This window comes from Panicum virgatum, chromosome 4N (genome assembly GCF_016808335.1).
Source record: "Panicum virgatum strain AP13 chromosome 4N, P.virgatum_v5, whole genome shotgun sequence".
NCBI lineage: Eukaryota > Viridiplantae > Streptophyta > Magnoliopsida > Poales > Poaceae > Panicum > Panicum virgatum.
In genome coordinates, this window is record NC_053148.1 from 46,696,385 (window position 1) to 46,720,368 (window position 23,984).

Genomic DNA, 23,984 nt, shown 5'->3' on the forward strand with positions numbered 1-23,984 from the left:
TCCGCGCACTGACCCGCCACGCGCCCGTCCACATGCCGGTGGCATCTGCGCCCCCACGCGCCCGTCCACATACTCGTACACTTACGCCCGTACGTGCCAGTGAAACCGCGAGAGTTGGCCGCGAGAGTTGGCTCTGATACCATTCTCACAGACCAACACAAGTCTTTTCTGCGTAATCTGCGCCCCCACGCGCCCGTCCACATACCCGTACACTTACGCCCGTACGTGCCAGTGAAACCGCGAGAGTTGGCTCTGATACCATTCTCACAGACCAACACAAGTCTTTTCTGCGTAATTTGTCCTCACTCGTGCGCACCCGGGAAGAAGTTTCCGGTCGGTCACCCATCTCGAAATTGCTCTAGATCAAGCACGCTTAACTTTAGAGTTCTTTCGAGATCGGCTTCCGGAAAAGAAATTGCAACTTGTTGACATGAGTATTCTATCAATCCTATTAAGCCCTTGGGCTGGGGTGTCACAAGATCTCTGGAAAATGCATACTGCCCCATTCCAAAATAAAATCATTCTACAAACTTCATCTTAAATTACAAATCATTCTAGAAATTTTATAACATATTAACAATCAAAAACAACATAAAACAGCACCAGGTTAAGTAGAGATCTTTGCAAAATGCATACTCCATCTCAAAATACAAATCATTCTAGGAATTCTATGACAGAGGAGGTAAAATGATCATATTTGCTCTTATTTATTATCTATATTTAGTACTAGATGATTCTTGCATGCACATCACTTTGTAAATAGGGTAGAATAATTTATTTTTTGGGACAAATTTTGAATCCTAGAATAACTTGTTTTTTTAGGACGTTTAGGACACGAGTAATTTGCAAGTGGCAAACTTCATGTCGATTTCTCGAAAACAAGTCCTTCCAGCTGTAGGACAGGCAAACTGCTAATCTCCATAACATCCATAATTTGCAATTGGCATACATGAGCTGTAGTACACGTGCTGTGACAGGGCAAAGTTGCATTGCGCAATAACAAGAGAACCATACAGCATTACATCGTCACATACATCGTGAGGCGAAAGTAGGGAAAATGAGAAGCGTTTGCAGGCTTGCAGCTTTCACCTTGACGTGGAGCGAGAAGTGATGGAAGAATGGTATGTGGTGCTCCTCTGCTTGCGATATGAAGAATAGACATCACCATACTGGCTCACCTCGTTCGGATCAGCAGAAGCTCCCAGACCCAACCGGCCGCTGGACCCCGGTTTGCTTTCGATGCTACCATCAGCACGCATCCCTGTCTCGGGGTTTACAAGCAGGTTAGGCGGGGGAGGAATACATGCCCCTCCCTTTCGAGCAGGAAGTTCCCTCTCGTAGTCATCGTAATCATCATGCTCGCTCTGTCTCATCGGACCTTCTGATGGGTTTACCTCCCCAATCTCACTGAAGAACTTTGATACACGCTCAAGGATCTCAGACTCTGGAACGGTCGACGGAGGGATGACTGTGGGGATGTCAAGTGGGCTCAAGGGAGAGTATGGCACTCCACTCCCAATCTGCATCTTACGAACCATTCCAGGAATGAGGCCAGGTGGGAAGAGTGGATAAGGAGGTGGATTTGAGTCATTTGTAGGAGCAGCTGTGCTTTGAGGAATCGCAGAAGGAATCAAAGATGGTTGCACTGGTAAAGATCCTGGAAAAGTAGTTTGAGCTACAGGAGGATAAACACCAGCTGGGAGTTGATTTGCTGAAAATTGTGCAGAGGGTGCAGATTGAGGTGGACCAGAGATAGGATGGATTGCCTTTTCCTTCTCTGGAGGTTCTGAGGACCATTTTGAGGGCACTGGTGCTGATCCTGCAAAAATACCTCGTTTAGGATTGCTGCAAACGAGCAAAATGTTCATGCAATAATTTTGCCTCTTAAAAGATATTGCAAAAAGAACCCAATGGTGGCCCAAATATTTTTCAGGGAATGAAATCTAGAAAATTACGAATCCTCGAAATAGTCGCCACAACATATAGTAGCTAGTGCAGTTCAGAGGTTGCCCCAAAAAGTTTCTGGAATCAAAATATCATGATCAAATCTAAGATTTACTGCACCAAGACAAGAAAAATGGTAATCACCTGGATAAAAAGGTCAAGTACGCAAATATAACAAAAAACAAGCATCCTTATACCCTCAGATACAACCCCCCAAAAGGTTAAGTACCTAGATAGAATGGAAGAATATGAGGTAATTAAGGAGGAAGAGAAAGGAGATACCTGAAAAGGTAGAGGGATCTGGTGAAACATGTCGCGGTGCCAAAGGATATGCCAACCCACCTTTCATCTCTCTTTCAAAGTCAACAATGGTTTCCTGGTCGTAAACTTCCTTTGAACCCCAGAACTGCAGGATTTTCTCAACACGAGTGTGGCTGTCATCTTTGCTCTGTGGATTATTGTAAATCCTTGCAAGCATGGAACCCAGCACAGATTTAAAAGCAATAGCCTCATTGTCGAGGTTCCGAATATTAGTTCGTCTTTGTAAGCTGCATCATGTAGAGCAGTATATTAAATATAGTTATGACGTGCACTATGAAATTCTCAGAAGCGAGATTAGATCTCTCAAGGGTCATGCCTCAGCAAGTTCTCCAGAGCAGGTGTTAAATATGTAACCAAACAGAATCCCAAGTTATTTCCAATTAACTCAGTTTAATCCAGAATCAATATCATGGTACATCAGTGTACATATATCGCGTAAGTTCATATTGATATATCCTCAATTTTTCTTATTTTCCCATATGGACCCTCCATCACAATGCACCAAGGTCCAGAAATCAAATTATCCCATATTTCAGTGTTTCCTCATGTTATTATGAGACTTGGATCTGATTACTCGTAAAAATGGATGTATTCAAAAGGTAAAACAGTTTAGAAAAGCACAACAGAAATTACCAGATGCTATTTGCCATGTGTTTGTAGCACTGCACAGTTTTTAATGGGCCAAAAATTGCATAAATAATTTAGGAGTCCACTTTCATCTTCATATGAGAAAGGAAAATTTGGTTCTAGGACCAAAAGAACAATGCTTCAGAAATATACTATACCAACAAATCCACATGGTACACTTAACGCATCAAAAGATCCCTGCGGTACTCATCACTATAGCTGCCAGCCTGCCCCCTTGCTCTCCACTGCAGCATATCTCCCTCACCCTTTTCCCCTCGTCCGGCCCTCTTCTCCAAGCTGTTTGCCACCTCCTCAGCTTGCCCCACTTGAAGCTTACTGCCAGTGTTAGTGTTTGCTTGGTGAAGAATTCCCCAATTGTTTGTAGAATTCTAGTAACGGCACACAACATGAAGGAGCTGTTATTGTGCATTATTTATGAGAACAAAATGGATTGAATTGTTCTTCATCATCTTTTGCATTTGGGTTCTGGTTGATGTTCAGCGGCAGTTGCATCAGCAGCCAGGACAGGCAGGGGCACTGGGAGAAGCTTCAATGCAGCGTTCGTCCTGTTGTCCATCTTCTCCCTTGTAGACATAATTCACCTCCATCTATGGCGCAAGCTGCTGAACCGCAGCCTGCCTCCGCCAGAAACCAACGCGGGCCAACTCAACTCTACCAGAAGCATCCGTGCCTGCAGCATACCTCCGCCCAAATTGGAAGGAGCTACTCTTGCCCAAATTGCAGACCCCAAATCGCTCTACCTTGTCCAAATCACCTAACCTTGTCGCAGATCTGTGTGGTATTGAACTCCTCCCCATCCAAATTGAATTCATAATTTGGGAGAAGGGAAGCAAAGCCAAATAAGGATGGGGTGACCTCAGCGCTTGTGAGGCTGTGACTCACCGAAGAAGGAAGGATAATGGAGATGAGACAGGATATGGATGGAAAAGGTACCGGAGTGGTAAATCCTGGACAGCACAATCTATCTAAAACGGTGGTACTTGGAGTACTGGGTGGGATCGATGGTATATAGCACATGACAGTTTTTTATTCACATTGATTCCATAGTCAGTCAAAAGACATTTACGTGTTTTCCAAAAAAAAATGCCTCCATTGTTCAGATGTTAGTCTTTGCAAAGTACACACATTTGAAATAAATTAGGCTGAACTATGGTAGAAATAAATTTGGCCAATCTATGGTAGCACCAAATACCCCTAATTTGGTGAGCGACTAAGACGAGAAATATAGTATAGATGCTAGAAACATGAAAAGGTCACTCTCTATGTTGCTGCGCTATTGTTGACAAGATGTCAAAACAATATCTGCTGATTGGCAAAAACATCATGAACAAGTCATATAACCGCTCGAGGACTATCGCTCATACTCATCAAAATGAATACAAGGACAACGAATCAATGAAAGAAGTACATTTAAAATGACAAGGCATAAGCAATTCCAGGGGCAGAGCCAGGTTATAAGTTGTGGGTGCGGACGCACCCACCAAAAAGTCGAAAAGCTAACTATTACCCTTAAACTTTGATCATATTCGCTTGAAAATCATACATATTTTCTATTCATATGAAGTGCCGCACCCCCTTCAATTTCTCTCTACCTCTGCCCCTAAGCAATTCTATTAAAAAAAGTAGAAGTCAAATGGAGCCATACCTTTCAAAAAGAATATCGTTCACCAGGAAAATTATGTGCAGCTGACGCTCCGAATCCTCCAAGGTAAATACTCTCTCCCTAAGAGCTTCAGCCAGAGCCGGCGCAAATGGTAACCTTTGCATAAACCATGATTTTGCTCCCTTTATTGATTCCTTGGTGCCATTAAGATTGTTAAGCACATCTTGCAGCTCAGCAGCAACATCAGTGGGTAGCGGCCCGGATAGTCCCTTGAACGGTTGCGCTGCAGCCTCATACTCCCCATGGCCGTGGGGAGCGGCAAACTGCTGGTGCTGGTCATAGAATGGCGGGTACCCCGGCTGGTGAATCGGCGGCCCCCTCATCATAGGACCCATCGGCGGCATGATATGCATCGACCCCGGCGGGTACGGCGCTGGCACCGGTGGGCGCGGCAAGAGCCAGAGCATGTACCTGTAGTAGGCGTGGCCTTCCCCGCCGAAGACGAAGGCGTAGTCCGGGTTGTCGTGCTGCTTGTCGCGGATCATGGCCTCGAATTCCGGCCCGTTCTTGCCGATGTACTCAACGAGCTTGTCGATGCGCTTCTGGAGCTCCGGATCAGCGGGGGGCGCGGCCGGCGGCGGAGCGGATTCGAACGGCGGCGGGTGCATGTAGGGATGGTGCGGCGGCGGGGAGGGCGTGGACATGACATGCGGCGGCGGCGGGTGCGCCGCGTACGGGGGAGGCGGCTGCTGGTGCGGCGGTAGGTGCGAGTAGGCCGGCGGCATGGGGCGCGCGTAGGGCGGGTACTGCGGGAGCGGAGCGCCGTAAGGGTGGGGCGGGTACTGCGGCGGCGCCTGCGGGTGGTAGCCGCCGTACTGCGGGGGCGGTGGCTGCTGCGCCTGCGCGTACGCCATGGCCGCCGCCGCGTAGTCCTGGGGTTGCCGGTCCATGTAGGGGGCTCCGGCGAGAAGAGGGGTAGGGCGGCGGCGGAGACAGGGGAGAAGACAATCGAAGTCCGAGGAGAGTCCGCGAGATGCCAAGCCGAGCAGCTAGTGGACTCGTAAAGGCCGATGGGCCAGACGGTCGCAACCCAGACTCGTTCGGCCCATTAGAGAAACTGCATCGCGCCCGTGAAGGAATTGGGTATCAATACGACCCGGGCCGTTAAAATGTAGGGAAACGGGTAAGCTACGCTAGCACCACTACCGCATATACCCAAGACGCTTGCGAGTAGAAGATCATAGATCGTTACCACTAGACACGCAGCGCAGCGGAAGAAGTCGCGCGTCGATGTAGAGGAAGTAGTCGATCACGTCCCACGAACCGAGCTCCTCGTACTTGATCCCAGCAGCCGATCAGCGCAGCAGTCGCAGCAGCGCCTCCACGGAGTCCACACGTACGGGGATGAAACGCCGGGCGTCGGTGTGCTAGCACCGCACGAACGGCAAGGACGGCGGCCGAGAGAGAGAGGGAGGGGCGGCGGCTAGGGAGGTGGCGCAGCTCAGGGTTTCGCCCCCTAGCCCCTTCCTCGTATATATAGGGCGTACTAATGGGCTTCTATCTCATAGGCCCATTAGTAACCCTAATCCCTCTTGGATCAATATCCTTTTGGGCCTTTAAACCGTATTGTGATGATGGGCTCTTGGACATATCACCAACATAAAAATCTTGAGATGCGATCCGCCAGACCCACTAAGGAACTTAGTCTCGTTTTCAAATGAATAAAGAATTCCGAGTGAAAAGTAATTTCGCATTTACTTTCGTTCCCTCTTTTGATTCCATCAATTGCTTGATTTAGAATTTACATGTGTGTTCTTCGAGAAGATTCATCGTTTGGAGTCCACCTTTCGGAGAGCAGATATGGTGGATGAAAACATTCAGACATTAAAAATTTATAGAATGTTCAATTGATTCGAATCGAAAATTGAAGAAAAAAATCTTTTCCAAACGAGTTCACCATGCCAGCTGAAACCACAATACGACTGTAATGTAACCATCATCCATGCAGGTTCGTAGGAATCTCATGTTGTTTCCAAACTTTGTTTTCAAAAGAAGATTTCATGTCATCACTCATCATCCTCTCATTCCCCTCTCGCCCTCTCCCCTCACTGCACGTTGCATCAAGCTTTAGTTTTTCACCACCTCTTTATGAGCTCTCATTTGAGCTTAAGATTTTACAGGGTACATGGACTTTAAAGAGGAATGTTACGTGCTCTTAACAAGTGGTGAGAGTTTGAGAGGAAAATGCGCCTATTTAGTTATGGAAACCAAACCACTTTGTGTGGAAAAGATGGTAGTTGTGTTTATAGGCCATGGTATGATCGCTTCATCACTACAAAATGATTGTCGTCTGTCGTGGTGTGGAAAACCACAGCCGGGTGGCGGAATGCACCCGCCTAAGTCCAGAGGGTGAGTACTCGGGGGTTAGCTAGGGTTAGTTCGATCTTGGTGGAAGAACACGTAAGCACACAAAGATTTAGAGTGGTTCGGGCCGCCCGAGCGTAATACTCTACGTCCACTGTGTGTTGTATTGCTTGTGTTCCTTTTGTCTCGAGAGAGTCTGAAGAGTGCGAGAGAGCTTGTAGTGTGCAGCGAGCGCCTCCCTTTTATATCTCAAGGGAGGCGCGTACATGGCCGTTGGGTCCCCGACAGGTGGGCCCAATCGATGTAGTATAAAATAACATATTGTTCATACATTATGGCATTGCAGGCGAATGAGATCTCGTTCCTGGATTTCCTTGCTCTGCCTGTGGGAATCCTCCGTCCAGGATATCCATGCCCTATCTTGTTGAAACGGCGCTAGGGTGTAGCTTGCGACGTTGCCTGCAGCGTAGCTGAACGGGCCGTGTAGCTTGCGGCGTAGGCGGTATGATGGAAAAGGTGCCGTGCCGTCCTATCCATTTAATGCGGCAGACGGGCTCTGCGCGGATGCGGCGCATACGGCGGCACTGTGTACCTCGGTTATATGCGGTCTACAGTGAGGCTTGACAAAGGCTGCCCCGCGTGCCGCGGAGGCAGAGCACACCTCAACCACCCGCATTGAATGCGGTGGGTGGGCGAGTCTTCCAGCGGAAGACTCGCGCCCGCGCCTGCGGGACACGTGGCGCCTCCGGACCCTGCCCCGGCAGTATGCTGGTTCTACTCGTGTGGGAGGTCCGGACGGGCGCGAGGAGGTCCCGGACCCCTATGGGGGGTCCGAGCCCTTGGCTATTGACTCGGAGCTTCCCCTCCTCAGGGACACGTGGCGTCACCGGACCCGTCCCAGAGCAGGGAGTGGGCTCGGGGCCGTTGGCCTGGTGAGGTAAGAGACTGACCCGTGGGGCCTGGCTGCTCCGCCTCTTATGGCGTAGTTACGGATGACTACGCGAGTCTTGCCTTGCTGCAGTAGGAGTGGGTATCCCTGCTACAGGGTACCGACAGTGGCCCCCGGGCCCACCTCGGGAGAGGTGACGAACCCGCAGGTGGGGCCACTACTGTGATTTGGCCCTGCATAACTTGAAGCTTCTAGCGTTAGACTATGCATACTGCAGGAGTCTTGTCCGGCTTTGATCATCCATCGGGTTTTTTGCTGCCTCATCACATCGCAACGGCTTACTGACTTGTGGTCCCCACGTACAGTGGTACACCTAGTCACGCGAGCGATGCTCGGCATTGTTGCGGCCGGAGTAAACAGGATATTTACCACCAGCGCAGTTCCCGAAAAGCCTGGTCATGCCAGCGCTTTATGCGCGCACGTCAGCTCAGCTTCCGCCTCGCTTCGCGCGCGGGCGACGGTTCAGATCCCGCCTTTTCACACATTTGTTTGTTACCCGCCCTCCCTGACAGGCGGGCCTGGGCCCCCTTGTCATGGACTGGGTGGTTAACACCAGGCGCGAGCGTCGCTTGGGTTCCAGCGATGGTTCCGGGGCGCGCCGATTGGATCAGGCTTCATAAAGGGACAAACCGCATACCGCGGTTACTTTTCCGCATTCGCCTTCTTCCTTCCAAGCCTTTGCACCCCTTTGCCTTCGAGCCTCCTCGCCCCTTGCTCTTCTGCACAGATTGTTCCTCGCCCCCATAGTAAGATGGCGTCCCTTGTTCGCCCCTGTCGTTTCCTGACCGAGGAGGAGCTGAACATGGTGCGCCGCCTGCTTGGGTGGAGTCCACAGGAGACTGCCTGGGAGATTCGAGCAGGCTCGGTTCCCCTTGGCGATCTGCGCGCCGAGGAATTTGTGATGTTCATTTCGCACATTTCCACCAGCCTGGGGCTGCCGATCTCTTCGTTCTTCTTGCTGCTACTGGAAGATTTCGGCCTCTAGCTCCAACACCTCACGCCCCATTCCATCCTCCTGACGTCAATCTTCGTCCACTTTGTGCGAGATGTTTGTGGGGGTGCGGCCCTGCGTCATCCTCTTCCGCCACTTCTTCGTCCTGGTGAAGTCCGGGAAGGGCAGGGATGAAGTGGGGGCGTACTACAACCCCGGGCTTACTGGCGGGAAGTGGGAGGACTGGCGCAAGGAGGGCCAAGCCGTCCCTGCCGTCGGAGTTCGACTCCGTGCTGAGCAAGATCAGGACGCTGGCAGAGGGCGGCCTCACCTCGCTGCACGTGCTCGGGGACTTCTTGAAGCACCGGATTGCCCCTCTGAAGCAGCGGCCGCGTCCTGCCTTCAACTTCACCGGGCCCCAAGACTGCAGCAGGACCCACCACGGAACAGGCCGTGCCGAGCGCCGCGGGGTCTGGCCCCCCTGCCAAGGGCAAGCAGGTCGTGGCTGGTAGCTCTGCCACGAGCGGTCCCAGCCAGGCCCGGAGCAGCTCCAGCGCGTCGTCGGAGGAAGCGAGCCGGCGCAGGTTGCACCACAGCGACGGGACCCCGGTTATGGAGCCCGCTGCAAAGCGTCAGAGGACCGCTGAGGACGCGGGCCAGGGTAGCTCCCAGGCCCCCGGCTCTCGCGGGACCCCCGGAGTAGCCGCGCCGCCACCACCACCGCCAGGAGATGCCTACCCCCGGCAGCAACAGCAGCAGCGGCAGCCTCGGGTTGCGCCTCCGCCGCCGCCACGGGAGCAGTAGAAGCAGCAGAACCAGCAGCCACAAGGTGCGCCTCCGCCGCCGCCACGCGAGCAGCAGCAGCAGCGGAAGCAGTCGCAAGGTGCACCTCCGCCGCCGCCACGGGAGCAGCAGCAGTAGCAGAAGCAGTCGCCGAGCCTCCGTGGGCACTGGAGACCCGGCACTTCGGGGTGAGTGTTCTTCCGTTCACTCCCCTTATTCCCGGTGCTTCGCTTTTTACAGAAGGCTTCTTCTCTTTGTCTGCCAGGGCCTCTCGCCCAGGCAGCTCTTCCACCACCGCTGGCTCGTCACCGGGGGTCTAGGCGTCTGGAGTCTCTGCGGCAACGGCGGAAGCGACGACGGATGTGGGGAGCTCGGGTGCGGCAACCTCTACTAACCCGGTGGCACCCAACGCGGCGGCGGCGGGTGCGCCAGTGCCAGGCGCAGCAACGCCCGATGTGGTGGGCCCCGAGGTCCCGGCTACGGCGGCAGTCGCGCCGACACCGGGCTTGGCAACGGCGAGCACCTCGATACCTGAGGTCCCGACGTCTGTGCTGGACATCCCCTCCCCCAGCTCCCAACCTACGGCAGAGGAAGAGCTGGAGGAGGTCTCTGGTAGGCGGCTCCTACAGGGTCCCCCAGAGGAGGATGCAGTTCCCCTCCCCCAGGTGCTGGTCCGGGTCCGGCAGACGATAGAGGAGGCGACCTCTACCGCCGAGGCGGCCTTCCGGCGGGAGTGGGCTGCTCTAGAGAGCGAGCGTCAGCGCCTCGGTGACAGGCACATCCACCTAGAGGAGCGCACTAAGGCCGAAGCCTCCCGAGCCACCGCCGCCCGGTCTGAGCTTGAGGCCGACCTGGAGTCCTACAGGAAGGGGCTCCGGAAAGTGTTCGACCGGGAGTTTGCGGTGTCAAGACGGGAAAAAGCCCTGGCGCTGCGGGAGGAGGCTATTGCCAAGGAGGAGGCCAGCCTCACGGCCCAGCGGTCCGAGTTCGAGTCTCGCAGCCAGGGACTCGAGGTCCGCAAGCTGGAGCTCGACAAGCTCTCCGAGTCTCTGCACCAATGGCGCCAGGAGCTGTAGGAGACCACCAGCCAGCAGGCTGTCACCGAAATAGAGCTCGAGGGGGAGAGGAAGTCCCTTCCCGGCGGGAATCCCTCACCACCACCATGGAGCAGGCCCTTGCGCGCCAGCGCGAGTGTCTTAAGAAACTGAAAGAGTCAGCGGCGCAAAAAGAGGCCTCGTTCCAGGAGAAGGCCCGCCAGCTGGAGGCGGCTCAGGTGGCACTGGATGCCCAGGTGCAGGAGGCGGTCCAGGAGGCGGTCCGGAAGCTGCAGGAGGACCAGCTCAGGGGGCCCCAGCGAATCGTCGACTGGGCGAGCGAAGCGAGTTCAGCGCTGGTGCCACTTGGAATGAGTCCAATCCAAGTGGCGGAGCCGCCAGCTTCAATTGATGACGCCCTCCCAGTGCTGAACTCTGCTTCCGACAGACTCCGGTGTCTGGAGCCGATCCTTGCCGGCCACCTTGAAGCTGAGGGCCGCGAGCTGTGCCGGATGGTGGCGGAGTACATTCTGACTTGCCTCCGGATGCACGACCCAGCCATCTCGCTAGCCCCCGTCGTCGATGGTCCAGTGGCGGAGACGGAGGCCACCACTCAGGAAAGCGTGCGGAATGTCGTCGACTTCGTAGCCGCTTACTTCAAGCGGGAGCCTGCAGATTCCTGAGCTGGACATTGTACTTTTGTTTTTTGTGTTATGTAAAAACATTGTACTTATTGAAACTTTAATAGAAGAAAATTTCAACTTAGCTGTTTGTCAATTGCTTTGGTTTGCGGTATGCAGCACCCCAGCGCCCTGGCGCCCTGGTAGATAGGTTCGGTTGTTAGGACCTATCTGCCATCGGAGCCGAAGAAGACACTCCAGACCCCCATATGAGGTTGAGTAAGCGTCCTTGGGCATAGGTGAAGCATAAATTGCAACTGGAACGAGCGACTTATTCCCTGTATAGCAGAAAAAACTATAGAGAGGAAAATCAAACTCGCTGGGATGGTAGTAATGATACTGCAACTTAGCTGTTTGACGCATGCAGAATCGATCCGTGGTGTCTGTCCCAAAGCGAACACTCCGGGCCCCCTGGGGGACAGGCTCAGTTGTTTTGAGCCTGTCTACCACCGAGACTGGACCTCGATCTGCATGAAGTCTTAAAGCAGATGCCGGGACCCCCTGGTTGGTAGGCTCAATGGTTTAAGGCTAGCTACCACCAGTCTAGGTCTAACCTGCATACCACTCAACGTCAAAGCTTAGTAGCAGGCCCGCGGGACTTATTCTGGACCGGCCCCCAAGCTAGTACGAGGTCCGGGGCTCCGGATACGCAGGTCCAGGCAGCTCAATGCTTTGTTACAGAGTGGTGGAGTGTGTAGGCTTAGGGTACGTAACCAGGCTAAGGCGCTACACAGGGCTCCGGACCACACCAGGAAACAAACACGACTTTTCCGGACCTGGCTCCGACGTTTCGGACCCCTCCCTAGCAGTGGGTGAGGTCATTCTGCCGTACTCGATCCTTTGAGATATGGAGCTGGACCTGCCGTGTAGGACTTAGGAAGCCAACCCTTGAGCTAGAATGAGGTCCGGGCTCCTAATTACCTAGCTCCGGGTACTAGAGCACTCGTTACAGTGTGGTGGAGCGTGTAGGCTTTGGGTACGGAACCGGCTAAGCGGCTACACAGGACTCCGGACCACACCAAGAAACAAGCACCCCCTCTCCAGAGCAGGTCCCTAGGGGTCCAGACCCCTCTCCCGACAGCAAAGGGGGTCCGGACCTGTACGGCAGTCCAGCAACTCAATACAGATCTTAGCTGTAGCGACAAGAGTGGAAGTCCACGCAGGGGTTAGAAAGGTAAAAACTCGAGAATCGAAATGCGAAATAAAATTTGACACAATGACAGAACTGGAGGCAAATCTTTCCTTTGCAACTTGATATACATGGCTTGCGCGATGGATGCCAGAGGCCGGGTTTATGAGGAAGGACCTCTACCGCTCTGGGGCGTGCGTTAATGTTAGCTGAAGGTGCGATGGATGCCAGAGGCCGGGTTTACGAGGACGGACCCCCACCGCTCTGTACCGCACGCTAATCATATCTTGTTACAAAGGAAAAATTCATTTTCCTGCTCTGTCTAAGTGTAAAACATACGCAGATGCTCTATGTTCCATGGGTTGGGTAGCGGCACCCCTTCTTCTGTGGCAAAGTGAACGCATCCGGGCCGACAAACTTCTGTAACCTTGAAGGGACCCTCCCAGCTCGGGGAAAGTTTGTGGAGCCCTGCTCGGTTCAGAATCCACCTTAGGACGAGGTCCCCGGCCCGGAGCTCCCTACTGTGCACGAACCGTTGATGATAGCGCCTGAGCGCCTGGTTGTAGCGTGCATTTCGGATTGCTGCTCGCCATCTTCGTTTGTCAACGAAGTCCACGTTGTCACGCCGCAGTTATTCCTGCATGGATTCGTCAAAAGCCTGGACCCGTGGTGAGCCCAGGTGAATTTCCGGGGGAAGGCATGCTTCAGCCCCGTAGACCAGGAAGAATGGGGTCTCCACGGTGGCTCGGCTGGGTGTGGTTCGGTTGCCCCGTAGTACGCACGGAGCTTATCAACCCATTTGGCACCATGCTTTTTCAAGCAGTTATAGGTGCGGGTCTTGAGTCCCCTGAGGATCTCTGCATTCGCTCTCTCGACCTATCCATTGCTGCGGGGATGTGACACGGACGCAAAGCACAGCTGGATGCCGATGTCCTCACAGTACTCTTGGAAGAGTCTGCTCTTGAATTGGGCCCCGTTGTCCGCGATGATGTGGTTTGGGACGCCAAATCTGCACACAATGGACTTGAGGAATGCGACTGCTGATTTTTTAGTGATGTTCACCACAGGGGTAACCTCCGGCCATTTTGTGAATTTGTCAATGGCGACGTAGAGGAACCGGTACCCGCCGACGGCCCGGGGGAATGGCCCTAGGATATCCACGCCCCATACGACGAATGGCCATGAGGGCGGGATCATTTGCAGAGCTTGAGCCGGTGTGTGTATTTGCTTTGCATGGAACTGGCATGCTTTGCAGGACCTTACCAGCTCAACCGCATCCTGGAGAGCTGTCGGCCAGTAGAAGCCATGCCGAAAGGCCTTACCAACAAGCGTGCGAGAGTAGGAATGACTTCCACACTCGCCTCCATGGATTTCCGCGAGTAACTCGCGGCCCTCTCGCTGGGAAATGCACCGCATGAGGATACCATTGGCACCACGGCGGTAGAGATCCCCTTCTACCACCGCGTAGCGTTTAGCCAATCATACTATGCGCTCAGCGGACGCATCGTCATCAGGAAGGATATTGTCTTTCAGGTAGTCCCGGATCTCGGAGATCCATGCATCGGGAGCTCCCTGAGCAGGTGGGAGCGGCTCTATGAGGTCTCCAGGATCCTCAGCAGAGCACACAACCCAAGGCGGGCACCACAGGTGGAATGCCGCCGGGACCGCTAGCTTCGAGGTGCTAGCTTGATCCCCTTCACCCAGTTCGGCAGGCTGGGCGGTAGGTCTCAGCAGCCGTCTTTCGAAGACGCCCTCGGGCACGGATGCCCAGGTAGATGCTCTCGCGGAGAGATTTTCTGCTGCTGAGTTGAATTCGTGGGGAACATGTTGCAGTTCCATGGCGTCGAAGTCCTTCTCGAGCTTCCTCACGTGAATGAGGTATGCCGCGAGCTAGGGATTGTTGCAGCTGCAATCCCCCCGGACCTTCTTGATGATTAGCTGAGAATCTCCCTTCACCAGAAGCTGCCGGACCCCCAGAGACAGGGCTTGTGTCAGGCCAAAGATCAAAGCTTCGTACTCTACCATGTTGTTGGTGGCCTTGAACTCAAGGTGCACCATGTACTTCAGCTGATCTCCGTTTGGGTCGGTGAGGACCACACCAGCTCCAGCCCACTGCTTGCGGACGGACCCGTCGAATAAGAGTGTCCAGTGGGGCTCGGCGAAGACTGGTGTCCTGACTTCCGGCTCCGGGGGTCCGGCGTTGAGGTCCGGACCCCCAGAATTTCTTGGGGAAGGAGTCCATTCTGATATGAAAAACAGCCAGGATTTGGCTTTTGACTGCATGGCGGGGCTGAAAGTTCAGCTGGAACTCAGCCAACTCTGCTGCCCACTTGGCGATGTTGCCCGTGGCATTGGAGTTGTGCAGGATCACTCTCAGCGGGTAAGAGGTCACTACGACAACTCTGTGTGCGTGAAAATAGTGGCGTAGTTTCCTGGACGCAATAAGTATGGCATAGATAAGCTTATGCGTCTCAAGATACCTGGCCTTTGCCTCGTGGAGGATTTCGCTGACTTAGTAGACTGGCTTCTGGATGGTCCGGACCCTAGCGACCGGGTCCGGCTCGCCCTTATCCATCACGTCAGGTCCTTGGGCCCCCAGCGGTTCTGGGTTCCCAACGAGACGAGGCTCCTCCGGACCCCCTTGTCCGGGGTCCGGACCTTCAGATAGAGGAGTGGCTGCCGGACCCCCATGTCCTTGGTCCAGCTCACCATCCTTGGCCGTGGAGACCCTGGTGTCCCACTGGCGAGCTTGATCCGTCCTCTCGGCGACCAGCACCATGCTGACCGCCTCTGCAGACGCAGCAAGATACAAAAACAACGTCTCACCTGACTCTGGAGCCACCAATACTGGCAGTGAGGTGAGGTGTTGCTTCAGTTACTGGAAGGCTTGTTCAGCCTCTTCAGTCCAAGAGAATGGACCAGACCTCCTCAATAGCTTGAAGAAGGGGAGGGCCCTCTCAGCCAGCCTCGAAATGAAGCGACTAAGAGCAGCCAGAGATCCAGTAAGCTTCTGGACGTCCTTGATGCGGCCAGGAGGCCTCATCGCCTCGATCGCCTTAATCTTGGCTGGGTTTGCCTCGATGCCTCGATGTGAGACCAGGAAACCCAGCAGCTTCCCTGCCGAGACGCCGAAAATGCACTTCTCGGATTCAGCTTCGTGCGTGTGGCGCTCAGTCGGTCGAAGACGAGGGACAGGTCCACAACTAGTGTTGTCCCTACCTTAGTCTTGACCACAATGTCATCAACATACACCTCAACAATATCTCTAATTAGATTACAGAAAGTTTTGTTCATAGCTCGTACAAACGTGGGTAAGGCATTCCGCAGAACATAAGGCATGACAATATAGCAATAAAGTCCAAACACTGTTACAAAAGCAGTATGTTTCCTATCCTCTCTAGACATCTGAATCTGGTGGAAACCAGAGTATGCATCTAGGAAAGACAAAAGGTCACACCCGGAGGTGGAGTCCATGATCTGATCGATACGTGAAAGATGATAGGGGTCTTTAGGATATGCCTTGTTGAGGCTGGTGTAGTCGATGCACATCCGAAGCTTCCCGTTGGCCTTTGGGACGACGACCGGGTTGGCCAACCACTCGGGGTCGTGGACCTCCTCGATGAAGCCAGCGTGTTGCAGCTTGCGGACTTCTTCACGGATGAAGTTCTACCGCTCCACGGACTGCTTCCGAGGTTTTTGGCGTACCGGCATGGCGTCGGGGTAGATCCTCAGATGGTGCTCGATCACTTCCCTAGGGATCCCGGGCATCTGTGACGGTTCCCAGGCGAACACGTCCACATTTTCCCGGAGGAAAGTGATGAGCACACCTTCCTATTTCTCCTCCAGGTTTCCCGCGATGCGGGTGGTCCTGGAGGAGTCCGCTCCGATCTGCACGGTCTTCACGGGAACATTGTCCGGGTCAGACGGTTGAACCTTTGGTGCCTTGGCACGCACCTTGGCTCGCGAGGCGGATGGGGCATCCTCCTCGGAACGTGCAGCCTCTGCCGCCAGAGCTTGCAGTTTCTCGACTGCAGCAACAGCAGCAGAGCGGTCACCCCGCACGGTGAGGACACTGGCAGGGGATGGCATCTTCAGGACCAAATATTCGTAATGGGCAATGGCCATGAAGCGGTAGAGAGTCGGCCTGCCAATGATGGCATTGAACAGGAGGTTCACCTCCGCAACATCGAACTGAACGCTCTCTGTGCAGAAGTTCTCCTCGGTCTCGAACGTGACCGATAGAGTGATGCTCCCCAGAGGGAACACCGGATGTGGGCCCACTCCGGAGAATGGGCGAGAGGGAGTCAGCTTGGACTCCGGGATCTGCAGCTGCTTGAACGCTGCATAGCTGATGACATTGAGGCCAACCCCACCGTCAATCAGCACGTGATAAAGCCTGATGTTGGCTATGACTGGGGCAGTGACTAGAGGTAGTACACCAGCCCCGGTCATGTTCTCCGGGCAGTCAGATGGCCCGAAGGAGATGGTGGTGTTCCTCCACCTGTGGTGGGGCGCCGCCTTCGGGGCCCCCGGCTTCGCCGAAAGGACCTCTCGGCGAAGGGTCTTCACGTCCCGCCGGGAGACAAGCTCCCAGCTTCCGCCGTACATTACGTATAGCTTCTTGCGGCGGTCGTCGTTGTCGGAGTCGGAGTTGTCGTTGCTGTAAATGCCCTTCAGCTCCCGAGCGGGGGATTGGTACCCCAGCTCCTCCCCGGCAGCGGTCTCGCTGTCGGAGGCCTTCTCCTTGCCAGACCGCTGGCGAGGAGGGGGTGAGCCATCCTTGGAGGCCTGCTCACGCCGCCCACTGATCCGCTTTGCGAGTTTCTGGATCTCGCGGCAGTCAGCGGCGCTGTGGCGAGCGGTGGGATGAACTGGGCATGAACCCCTGTTGCCACCTTGCGGGCACGGGCGCTTGCCATGCGCAGTCTGGCCCCCAGCCTCTGCCGCAGCAGCTGGTGCCGTTGCTGCAGTGACTGAGCGCCGGGATGTGGCTCCCCGCGACCCCGGTTCTTGTTCTTCTTTTTCTTACCACCGCCCTGGACGGTAGCCCCGGAGCCACCAGCCTTGGCGTCTCCGTCTTGGTGGGCTGAGTGCCATGCGCGGCCCTCAGCGGCCCTGGCACACTTGTCAGCCAGGGAGAAAAGTGTGGTAACGCTTTCCACCTCGTGCGTTGCCAGTTTCTCGAGCATCTTCTCATCACGTACCCCCTGATGGAAAGCAGTAATGATAGATGTGTCAGAGATACGAGGAATGGTACCCCGTACCTTGGTAAAACGCGAGATGAATGCCCGGAGCGTCTCTCCGGGTTTCTGCCTCACGGCGTGGAGGTGACCCTCCACACTATGCTGCTGGTACGCACTGGCGAAGTTTGCTGTGAACCTCGCACAGAGCTCCTCCCAGGACTGAGTCGTCCCAGGAGTGAGGTTCATGAGCCAAGTCCGGGCTGGCCCAGTCAAGGCTACATGAAAGTAGCTCGCCATGACGGCGTCGTTACCACCGGCTGCTGTGATGGCGGTAACATACACCTGCAGGAATTCCGACGGGTTAGTGGTACCGTCGTAGTTCTCCAGCAGGTGCGGGCGGAACTTGGACGGCCATGCCACCGCACGGAGGTGATCCGCCAGCGCAGTGCAACCCACCCCAGCCACCCGGGTGCCCGCTTGTATCCGGGCGTTTCCCGGAGGCTTGGGTGCCGCTACATCCAAGTTGGCGTTGAGGTTGCGGCCCTCGATGTTGAGGCGGCATTCTCACGCCCTTTCCACGGAGATGTGGGCGTTCTCACCCGCACGCCTGCAGTTGAGCTCCGCCCGTAGGTCTTCTGTTCATGCACCCCTCACCGTGGGGGAGCGCACGGATTTCGACGCACCGCCCTGGCGCCGGTGATAGGGTACCACCACATTGCCAGGCGGAGGTCGTTGCCCAGTCCTTGCAGAACTGGGGGAGGCCTGAGCCAGATGGAGGAGATGGTCAACGTCGTCCCGCCACTGCCTTAGTGCGTCTGGCGAGGCTGCAGCAGCCGGAGGGTTGCGAAGCAACTCCTAGCTGCCGTCAGTGCTCCGCTGCTCGCAGCTTGAGAGGGGGCCCTTTACGGGCGCCCTGACTCCTACCGACGTGCAGCGCGCACCGTTGCCGACGGTGGCTGCTCCACGGACATGGGTGCCCCTGGTGCAGGAAGACGAGAGGCGTGTGGTGCGGATGACGCCACACCCTCTGTCATCTCCACATCGTCGTCATGGTGGGAGTGCTCAGCCACCCGAACCATGGAGATGAGCAAGAGATGAACTAAGACCAGCTAAATCAGCCCCTACCTGGCGCACCAAATGTCGTGGTGTGGAAAACCACAGCCGGGTGGCGGAATGCACCCGCCTAAGCCCAGAGAGTGAGTACTCGGGGGTTAGCTAGGGTTAGTTCGATCTTGGTGGAAGAACACGGAAGCACACAAGGATTTAGAGTGGTTCGGGCCGCCCGAGCATAATACCCTACGTCTACTGTGTGTTGTATTGCTTGTGTTCCTTTTGTCTCGAGAGAGTCTGAAGAGTGTGAGCGAGCTTGTAGTGTGCAGCGAGTGCCTCCCTTTTATATCTCAAGGGAGGCGCGTACATGGCCGTTGGGTCCCCGACAGGTGGGCCCAATCGATGTAGTATAAAATAACATAATGTTCATACATTATGGCATTGCAGGCGAAGGAGATCTCGTTCCTGAATTTCCTTGCTCTGCCTGTGGGAATCCTCCGTCCAGGATATCCATGCCCTGTCTTGTCGAAACGGCGCCAGGGTGTAGCTTGCGGCGTTGCCTGCAGCGTAGCTGAACGGGCCATGTAGCTTGCGGCGTAGGCGGTATGATGGAAAAGGTGCCGTGCTATCGTATCCATTTAATGCGGCAGACGGGCTCTGCGCGGATGCGGCGCATGCGGCTGCACTGTATACCTCGACAATATGCGGTCTACAGTGAGGCCTGACAAAGGCTGCCCCGCGTGCCGCAGCGACAGAGCACGCCTCAACCACCCGCATTGAATGCGGTGGGTGAGCGGGTCTTCCAGCGAAAGACTCGCGCCCGCGCCTGCGGGACACGTGGCGCCCCCGGACCCTGCCCCGGCGGTATGCTGGTTCTACGAGCGTGGGAGGTTTGGACGGGCGCGAGGAGGTCCCGGACCCCCCATAGGGGTCCGAGTCCTCGGCTATTGACTCGGAGCTTCCCCTCCTCAGGGACACGTGGCGTCACTGGACCCTTTCCAGAGCGGGGAGCGGGCCCGGGGCCGTTGGCCCAGTGAGGTAAGAGCCTGACCCGTGAGGCCCGGCTGCTCTGCCTCTTATGGCGTAGTTACGGATGACTACGCGAGTCCTGACTACACGAGTCCTGCCTTGCTGCAGTAGGAGTGGGTATCCCTGCTACAGGGTCCCGACATCGTCGTAGCTATGTGCTCAAATGCTCATCCCTAAAAGATGCTATCCGTTGTCGGTGATAGTGGCTCGCCAGTGCTGCTCTACTCACGAGCCACAGTTCCAACCTTTTTTTTTTGAAAAAGCGCAGTTCCAATTCCAACTTGTCACCGTTTCTTTTTGCATCTTCACCATCGAGCATCTCTCTCGCAACATCTTATTGCCAGTCACTTTGCCGTTGATCAATGTCATGACAATATCTCTACTAACCAACTACTTGGTCGCTAATGACGACATGAGTTCCCCTTGCCAGTGGCGGAGCTCGCCAAACATTTTAGGGCAATTCCAACCCAGAACACTACTAGTAGTTTTTATACTTACCATGTCATATAGACACTACTTATAGAAACTACATCTCCAATGGATAGTTTCTTCAAAATAAATTGCTATCCAATCATGTTTTCTCTCTCTCTTTTCTCCCTCCAATCACCTCTTCTTTTGTCTTGATTTTCACGTAGACATGATTTCTTGCATGAGACCCGGTTTTTTCATGTTTTTTCTTCTCTCCTCATTAACTCACATGTCAACTCAGCTTTTTACTTATGTGGCATTATATTTAATGTTATGGAAAACAGCTGAGTTGAAGGGTTGGAATTGCCGTTAGGTGGGGCAGAATACTGTGCAATGCAGCAGCCGCCGCCGCTAGGTCTCTAGCCTAGGCCGGTATTGACCCGTGGGCGGCCAGTGCAAGCACGCAGCACTCGCCCCTCGAGTCGATTCGCGAAGGCAAAGTGTTGTTTTGCAGCAGGCCGACAAGGGTGTTCATCTGCTAGGACCAAAAAATCAACTGGGCCGCCTATTTGGACCCTGCTACCGGCCTAATATGAGCTGTTTCTTTCTCCTCTACTGACGAAAGCCAAGCGGTCGACGCTCCAGCCGCCTAAACGCCATGGGAGATAATGTTGTGAGAGGTATCCACTACGCCGGTAGCTGGGGTAGCTGCCGCACTATGACTTATGGGGAGCTCCGCCACTGCTCCTTGCTTTCTAAAGCCGCAGCCCGCAAAGATCATACAACAGTAGTGATAATGCATCGAACATCCTTAAACTTACAGGGAAGTCCTCATTCTTTACTTGTAATAGCCACTTTTATTTATCTCAAGTTCTCAACTCTTAGGGTTGTAAAAGCTCCTCATTCTTTACTTGTAATAGCCACTTTTATTTATCTCAAGTTCTCAACTCTTAGGGTTGCAAAAGCTCTGAAGTATAATCTGAAATGAAATGGACCCGCAGTAAACGAGCCTATTCACGACGAGATTTGCCCTTGCCAGCTTCGGTTCGGCTGCGCTGGATGGTCTGGCTGGCTGGCACCACTGTAGCTACAGTACCAGTACAGTTTTGGTCTTCGGGTGTGGTCGAGTTCCTACCGCAAGTATTTGCTACAGTAGCTGTGACGGAACCACCAAATTAAAACTCTAAATGAAGCGTAATGGTCGTCATTTGAACACATCAGGCGCATTAGCTTAATGGCTTAATTTGGCGATCCTTTCTCAACCCACGGCCCGATCGAAACAACACCGATAGTCTCACACGAAGGTGAGCGCAGATGGTACGAGAACAACACAATACTTTAAAAAATACAAACATAAAAAAGCGCTGAAACATTTAGTTTACAAACCGGGTTCGAAATACATAATATTATACAAGTGTATCTGACTTTTATACAAAGTTTAATAAACATGGAATCTGCCCACTACAAAACATAAGAGCGGAAATGAATTACACACTCAGCCCACGAGTGTGCAATTTCCAATACTCCAAAGCTACACTCCTGGGTCCTCGACGTTCCACCCATCCGCATCCAGTCGGACGAACTTGGCGCAACACGGACAGAAGTCTACGTGTGCCGGTCCTGAAATTATTTTTCCAACAAAACCCTGAGTATACTAATACTCCGCAAGGCTTACCCGACCAGTGGGTATAACTTAGCCCACATATCCGGTGACTAAAGTAATTCCTTAATTTCTATATTTTAGCTCCAGATTCTATATAAATCCACTATAGTCCAATATTTTTTTAAACCAACTATAGCAAACATAGGGGGTGCAAGCCATAATAATTTAATGTGTTCATTATCATATATATATATATATATATATATATATATATATATATATATATATAACACTACGATGCGACGCAGTGATTAAGGTGCTCATATCCGAGAGCGACTGACGGCGAATCGATCCGATTTAACCTTGCAAGGTGGACCTAACCAACACGGCACACATTTGCCCCGTCGGACTATACGAGCCAACTATTCCCCTCCCCGCCTCGAACTACAGGACCGCCCTACTAGCGTATAGTCAGCCGAGCTCAACGAGAGACCACAAAAAAATAAATACATGCTTCCCGATTCTCCGCGACTACTCGACTTGCCCTAAGGGGTAGGAAGGAGTCATGTACTTTCGAAGTAAGGCAGTACTAGCCTTACCGGTTTCGACTACCTCCTACTCCCGGCATGCGGTTAGTACAGTTCAAACATGATCAGCAGGGCCAACAACGGTTCAGTCCTTAACCAACTCAGACGGGACTACACCTCTCCCGTCCGGTCTCAAATTTCCATGCATTCTATATCCATTCAGCAACTCATATGTCGAAATATAATTAATTCACATATCTCGCGAGTAACCGGAAATTACTCGACTTCTAAACATTCTAAATCTCGCGGGTGACAAGAAGTCACTCGGCTTCTACTGGGAACTCTTAAGCATAGCATTACTATCATCCTAACATACTAGTATAAACTCAAGGAAACCTAGGCATCATGCAACTAGGGTTTCAATCAATTTCTATACGTAATGCACAATTAATAGATATATATATAGGTGTCATAATTTCAAATAATAAGATGTGCACTGGGGCTTGCCTTCGGGCTGCTGCTCGACACTAGGCTCAGCTGGACCTTGGGCCGGGTGCTCACAATTCTCCTGCTGAACTTGCCCCGCTGCTCCTGTGGCCCGGCGATCACCTCGTACACGGCTCCTTCGGCGGCGGCGTCTACACGTATGCATATGACATGAGAAGACATGCAGTATGATTTGTAACTTTGAAACACGCCTAAACCGTATACACGCACCACTACCCGAGCCAACCCGACGCCCACACTTCCGCAAAACCCGGAATATCCGGACTTCAATCCGGAATTTCCGGAGTATCCGGATTAATACCCGGAGTTTTTTCCCCTGAGTGTTCCAAATCCGGAGTATCCAGGCCTATACTCGGAGTCTCCGGGTTTCCTACCATTTTCGCCCCCAAAAACTGAAATCTTGATTTCTGGCAAAACCAACTCATAAAAATCGAAACCCTCCTAGACCCTAGTAGAGTGATTTATAAGAAGATGATTGACCCAAAAGAAATCGCTTAGAACATCCTAGAATGATAAATCCATTTAGGCATAGCTTTTGGTACCTTGAGTAAGCTTCTCTTGCAAGAAAACTCGAAAACGAAACCACCCCAAGTGGAATACTTGGAGGAGAGGATTCCCCACGCCGATTGGAGCTCCCTAAGGCCTTGGAATGGATTTGGAAGGAAAGATTTAGGGTTTAGGGCCAAGGGGAAAGGGAGAGCTCGTGAGGGAGAGAGGAAAGGAGAGAAAACGGTGTAATAACGTTTGGGAACAGCAAAAAGGATCAAAACGTGTGATATAGACTTCCAGGTCCGGAGTATCCGGATATTTCCGGAAGTTCCGGGCCCAAATCCGGAGGTCCCGGTTTTTTTCCCCGACCCCCGAGTTCGAAAACTGAGTTTGGATCGATTTCTGACTCGATTCGTAATCGAAGAATTAGATCACTCATTAGCTGGTTAATTCCCAGGTTTAACACTCGAGTGTTACAGTAGCAGTTGCTACAGTAATCAGCCACTACAATATCTATCCTCCCAAAAAACAGCTGCTACAGTACCAGCCAGCCAAAACCACCCAACCGAACGGGCTGTGTACAACTGAGCTCGAGCCTAGCTGTAGGCTCTGATCGATCCTGAGGTTACAGGCTCGCTCAACTTCGGCTGGAGCACGAGCTGACAGGCTCGCTCGAGTTTGGCTCGCCCTACTCTCTTCGCCGCCACGGAGGCTATAAACACCTACCCATCCCCTCTCCTCCTCCTACTAGGGTTTCCAAGAACCAGCCCGCCGCCGCCGCCGGATTGAGATTAAGTGACTT

The 23,984-nt window shown here is 53.4% G+C and overlaps 1 protein-coding gene across 1 annotated transcript; it reads right to left on the bottom strand.

Annotated features, from left to right (window-relative positions):
- Positions 1–842: 842 nt before the first annotated feature.
- Positions 843–5,540, bottom strand: LOC120668483 (calcium homeostasis endoplasmic reticulum protein-like). The gene is made up of 3 exons (XM_039948207.1): positions 4,559–5,540; positions 2,227–2,492; positions 843–1,819 (listed from the first exon to the last, which is right to left on the bottom strand). The coding sequence occupies exons 1-3, from the start codon at positions 5,464–5,466 to the stop codon at positions 1,086–1,088; spliced, it is 1,908 nt and encodes a 635-aa protein (XP_039804141.1). The 5' UTR covers positions 5,467–5,540; the 3' UTR covers positions 843–1,085.
- Positions 5,541–23,984: the final 18,444 nt, after the last annotated feature.